This window comes from Rhopalosiphum maidis, chromosome 3, assembly GCF_003676215.2.
Source record: "Rhopalosiphum maidis isolate BTI-1 chromosome 3, ASM367621v3, whole genome shotgun sequence".
Classification (NCBI taxonomy): Eukaryota; Metazoa; Arthropoda; class Insecta; order Hemiptera; family Aphididae; genus Rhopalosiphum; species Rhopalosiphum maidis.
Window position 1 is genome coordinate 8,283,912 of NC_040879.1, and position 6,319 is coordinate 8,290,230.

General features: G+C 25.7%; 1 protein-coding gene across 1 annotated transcript; it reads right to left on the reverse strand.

Moving 5' to 3' along the window:
* Nucleotides 1-319: 319 nt before the first annotated feature.
* LOC113559983 lies at nt 320-4,247 on the reverse strand. The gene is made up of 7 exons (XM_026965775.1): nt 4,200-4,247; nt 3,231-3,391; nt 2,263-2,469; nt 2,094-2,172; nt 1,955-2,014; nt 576-694; nt 320-521 (listed from the first exon to the last, which is right to left on the reverse strand). Exons 1-7 carry the CDS (start codon nt 4,245-4,247, stop codon nt 320-322), a joined length of 876 nt encoding a protein of 291 aa, XP_026821576.1.
* Nucleotides 4,248-6,319: the final 2,072 nt, after the last annotated feature.

A 6,319-nucleotide genomic window follows, 5' to 3' on the forward strand; every position in this document is an offset into this window, starting at 1 on the left:
GGTAGATACTGTATGATTCAATAAGGTAAAAATCCAAAAATAAAAAGATTAAATTAAAAAAATTAGATTTACTAAATAAATAATTATATTTCAGTTTACATCATATCTCAATTGAATGTTTTACATTTTAGTTATAAAAATAAATTATTTGATATAAAGCGTATTTTACACTATTAAAGAATTACATTTAATAAATCAATACATAAATATATTTATATTTTTGTTTAACTATCTTATTTTATTTTTAATTTATCTCGTTGAATATGTTTTTATTTAATTTTGAAATTTCTGATTGGTTATGAAAAGATTTTCGATATATTTAATCTCCACCTATTCTAGTTAACAGATCGGCATTTATACTATACATGCACTTACAACAAGATGGTAATTTAAAGCTATCATAGTAAAATTCTTGAGAACCTTTAATGGTCATCAATCTTTTGTAGATATATTTTTGTACACATGTTGAAGTGTATCCTAATGGTAAAGTTTCATCAAATGCGCATGGAATGTCAACATCACTACAAATTATTAAATTAATTTAAATTATTATACATTGTTAATTTGGTACTTACATACATTTCTCCACCCGAATTCCTTGTTTAAAACTGTCTTTGTCTTCTGATGGATCTTGTATAATATAACGCCATTCGTTTTTTATTGTAAGACCGACTTCTGGATATATAGTTTCTGTCTAGAAAATATTTTAAGTTACCTAATTAAAAATGTATTATTGAATTTTTCAGTTGTATATGATATGATGAATGATAATGATAAAATTGTACAAATACACAAATATATTTAAAGCCTTGATTTTAGGAATAACATTTTATATACCTATGGAAAGTGTATGTATTAATATCTATCTCTTTGCAAAATAGTGAAAATGATATGGTTAGATTATATTATAGCCTAATTTGAAATAAATCAGATATAAAAATTAACTTAAAAAAGTCATTCTGAAATTATAAATTGAAACAATTTATAATTATCTATGTAATTTGTTATTTATAAAGATGTTTGTATTTTAATGTTTGATTATCACGATATTACCTATGGGCTATGAGCGACCTAGGTTTTTACTTCAAGTTGGTGAATTTCTATTTCAAAGCAAGAAAAAATATAATTTAAACAGATTATTAATTGGAAAAGCAAACTAAATAGACATAGATTTAGAAATTGATATACAATAAATAAAAATCGAAATAATTATTTATAAAATAAATTTTTTATTGACACTGAAATCCAAAGAATAGAGAGATAATGGTGGAATTTAAAAACCATAATCGATTAATTTAAAAAAAAATTTGCTATGATCAGTAAACTCAAAAATTCAATTTGAATCTTTTGTTGGGAATACAAGTAAATACATAATGTAAGAAGTAATGACAATTATTATCGACAAAATAATAAATGTTGGAACTTCAATTACTTGCTGATTATAAAATAAAGTAAAAATATTTTTACAATATTAATAATAGGCAGTAGTAAAGCCAGGATTTTAAAATGGCGGGGGGGAGGCAAACCCAAAATAAACATAATCAAAAATTAACAATAACACTTAATTTTTATATTTAGTTGATACAGCCGAAGACAATAGGTAAAATGTACATGGCTACATGTATTATCAATGATATTATGTTTACCTAGTGTAAAAATAATACATTTTCTGATGTAGGTAATAGGTATTGCGCTGGTTAGTATCATATTGAATTATTGAACTACTTAATAGGTACCAAATTTATTTGTTAAGTTTCAAATTTTAATGATATTATAATGATTTATTTTTTATTGTAAGTCAATTGAATTTATTTAGTATAGATGCATTAATACTATTGTATACTTAGTATTTAAATGACATGACTACACGTACTTGTATTTATAAAATAATAAAAATTTAAAATACTTCGTGAAAATATTATTAAATAATATTGGTAGATAGGTAGGTACTTACTCTTGCCTGACAGAATGATTGAAGTAGACTATCTGATATTCTTGGTTCGAATTCATCAACCTAAAATATAAATACATTATTATTATTTATAAAATAGGTAGACAAGTAATAGTATCATAATTTAGAATAATGTTTATACTTCATTTTCAGCATCTGTATCATAATAATAATTAGTTGACATAAACTTGCTGGTTTTAAAAAGATTTAATAAATCTTCCCTAATCATAAGAAAAAAAACAAACAATTTGAGATAGATTAGTTGTTAGGTTGATATTTCAAAAAATAAAATAATTTTATTTTGAGTTTACCTTGGATAATTATCAACTTTAATGCAATAATTGTCATTTAATGAACATTTCTCAATTACATTTTGTTCAGGTATAAATTTGTCAATTGAAACCAATGTAATTTTCTTATCAATTGTATTTCGATCAAAACCCGATGAAGAGTTTGTTAAGTTAGTTGTTGGCAAAATTATAACTTTTGTATTTTCAATACCAACTACAGATTCATTTCTAAAATGTATAAATTATTTTTATTTTTATTAAAATTTAACATCTTGTATAAATACCTATTAAGTTTATTGTGTTTAAATTAAAAGCAAAACATCTAAAATATTATTCCACATTTATTTTATATATGTACAATATTTTGTTACAATTTATTATAGTTATATCACGATATTATTAATAATGTATATCAGGTATAATTTATACCACATGTTGATGTATATTAAGTAAAAATATTATCCATACTCCCTCTTGAAAAAATTCCTGGCTAACTTGGTGCCAAAAGTTCTAGTGTATTTAATGTATATGTGATACTTAATACTAATACTAAGCATGGTATATTGTTTATACTTACCTACTTTGTTGTAATTTTGTATATCAAAGGGTTTTTCGGAATACCTTTATACTTATATTTAGGGCCTGGATTTAAATGCCTTACAAGCTACTGAACATGCTCAAAAAATAGCAAAAATGTACTAAAAAAATATATTTTAATTACAATAAAAGTCCACTTTTTCTACATTTTTTTCATTGATTTTTTAATTTTTATTTTATAACATGAAATTTGAACATTTTTAACGGATGTGTCAACCATGGTTTTGAGCGTTGATCGGTAAAAAAATCGCTTTTTGGACTGAATTAATATTTCAAAAAATTAATTTTATTTAAAATGCATATATATATATTATATATGCACTAAAAATTATAAAAAATAGTTAGTAAAAAACCTTAATAGGATTATAATACATATTTATTTGTTAACTTACTTTTGATCTTCCCTATAACTTGAAGTCGTGTTTATGGTTGTATTATCTTCATTAACAAGACTTGTTATTTTTGTTCTATTCCTAATTGGAGACTTTAAATATTCTTCCCAGCATGAGTCATTCTCAGAAGTGTGTTCTGCTATGGAATTAGGCTGCCGAACCTATAAAATAAAATTAACAGTGAACATCTTTCACCATTATATATCAATAAATGTAAAAAAAAATTATTTATTTAAATGGATAAGTTTTTTAAAACGCATTTTTAACAAAGAAAACATTGTTGCAGATGAAGAGGTTAAAAAAAGTTCAAGTCATCAAAGTTCGGCCTCTAATTGTTAAAATGTATCAAGATGATTATCGTTTTATAGATTCTATAATATTTAATTTAAATGCAATAGAACAATAAAAATATATATGTATGAGGTTTTGTAATATTAAACATTATAATCTACATACCTATTATTTTTTTATAAGAATTTAAACAAAATTTAACATATTTTTCGTGATTTCCGAAATGCATACCAAGTAGGTATGCAGACTGCATATGATTTAGCATCAGTGGCGTAGCTTAGGGGGGGGGGTTAAAGAGGCTATACCTCCCCCATTGACCGTATTTTTTATATTGTTTTGCAATATTTAAATTTAATTATGGAAATTGTCTTATACATTTTAATTATTTAAAATAGTAAATACGTTAACGGCAAATCGACGTTAATATGTAATCAGTATTTTTGTTTTGTTTTTGATTTTCAATAATTCAAATAAAAAATGTTTATCCCTCTCCATACAAAATCCAAGCTATTCCTAGTGCATCACAATGTAATAAAAACATTTTGAAAATTTAATAAATTCAGTGGTGTCATTATAGTTATCAATATAAAGGGATTAAAGTTTTGATCAGCCTAAATATATAGGTAACTTAAAAAAAAATTATTTATATATAGGTATGTAATGATATTTGTACATTACCGTGATAAGGAGAGCCAGTATAAATATCAGCAATGTCAATTTGGTCATTTTATAAAAAAAATGGTTATTGATTGTAAATGTGTAACAATTATTAATCGATATAGTTTGTTTTATTATTAATACACATACACACAACCGGTCAGTTTGATTGTTATTATAGTACTGACCATTGAGAAGCACTGGTAGGTCAGGGTACTCGTCTAATATGCTACCTACCGCTATTTCGTTGGTGTAGTATGCTACCTACCGTAAAATGATACCTACTAAAAATAAAAAAATAAATAATAATAATTTATTAACTTATCGTTGTAAGTACTATATAATATTTCTATATGTCATTATATATTATTACACAATATATATTATATATTATTTTTCCATCATCCCAGAAAATTTCTAATAAATCGTGTTGTGTTTTAATGGACCGCTCCACTATTCTTCTTTAAATTGTCGGTCTAATAAATGTGTTGCTCCTCGAGTTATAATTCCGTATTTAGTTTTGACTTGTCTTCATGTACACTCGATCTTTGAGTTAGTGCGCCCGTTGTAGGATCAACAAAAACTCGGAATGATTGCCGGTTTCATGATGATAACCTCATATCTTTTGAAATATTATATGCTCGCCATTGATCTGAATAAATAATTGATCCTATTACTACTTAATTTTGTATTATTGGTAATAACTAATAAAGTTGCCTTATCTCTATTTTCCACTTTAAAAAATCTTCGTTCTAGAATCCCATCAATATTTTTACAACACATACCAAAAAAATCCATGGTCGCCTTAAATTCGAGTACCGTAATTTTTTTCAGTTGAATGATCATCATCAATATCGTCAGTATCACTTGATACATTGTCATATCTAAATTTATCGTAATGAATCAAATGTACTTTCCTGCAATACAATGAAATAAAATAAAAATAACTACGGTAGGTAGCATACTACATGCATACAGTTTTTTGGTAGATACCATTTTGCGTTAGGTAGCATATTAAGCGAGTACCCTGGTCAGTGGTCTAGTGCCCCAATCCCAAAGCCATTGCAGAGAACTGGGGAATGGGACTTTGGTGGCAATATCCAGTGGTGTAAATTGGGTCCAATTGCTGGTGCAGCAGTGTCATATTCTCAACTTATAATTATTTCCAACACACCAATAATCCAACTTCCTAAGTAAAATCCTTCCCTATAAACTATAGTATATTTCTTTAAATAAGAAATAAATTTTGAATTATTTTAGCAGTAAAACCTTTATTATTATAATACAATAAATTTCCGTCACAACGAATACCAATACAACGAAAAATCATAGAAGTCAAGAGTCATAAAAGTCCCCTGCCGAAAAGCAGGGCTTATAAATATAGGTTAGGCTTACATAACCTTATTCGAATTTTCGTTAAAACGAAATTTCCGTTATAACGATAAAAAAATTCGGTCCCCTGGAGTTTGTTATAACGGGATTTTACTGTATTAATAAAAAAAAAAAATCCTGGCTACTCCTCGTGCATCACAATGTAATAAAAACATTCAAAAATATTTTTTATTTATTTTAAGTTGAGACGACGTCCCTCTTTCCACAGATCACGAATCGAATTTATCAATTACTTGGTCCAAATTAATATTATTCTTTTTTTCGAGCTGCAAAGTAGCTAAACTGCTAAACTACTAAGCCTTTCTTGTTTCATAGTCGTTTTAAGGTAAGTTTTTATCTCTTTAGACAAGAAATAGATCTTTCGCAACCTGCTGTATTAGTAGAAAATGTCTCTATAATTAAAAGAAACATTTTTGAATGTCATTTTGTTTTATGTATTCTATTTTGATTCTAATTTGTCAGGTACAGCATTATTGCCAAATTTTTGATTTTACTATTTTAGAATATAGATATAATAATAATTTAAATGATAATGCCTAATACATACACGAAAAATTACAATTTTGTACCTGTTTATATATTATTATATATTTCAATGATTTTCTGGTGGTGCAATGTGAAGTCAGTCAAAATGACTAAAAATGTGGGAAAATGACTTGTAAAGTAAAAAAACACCAAAAAATGCAAATTAAAAATTAGTTGTTCAAATTCACATGCTAATGAAACACATTTGTGGCCAGGAGAGCATC

Coding starts and splice junctions, on each gene's coding strand:
- LOC113559983 (XM_026965775.1), bottom strand. CDS start 4,247: ATGACCAAATTGACATTGCTGATATTTATACTGGCTCTCCTTATCACG. Junction 2,470..3,230: donor AGTTATAGGGAAGATCAAAA/GTAAGTTAACAA, acceptor TATACATTTTAG/AAATGAATCTGTAGTTGGTA. Junction 2,015..2,093: donor ATACAGATGCTGAAAATGAA/GTATAAACATTA, acceptor TTTATATTTTAG/GTTGATGAATTCGAACCAAG.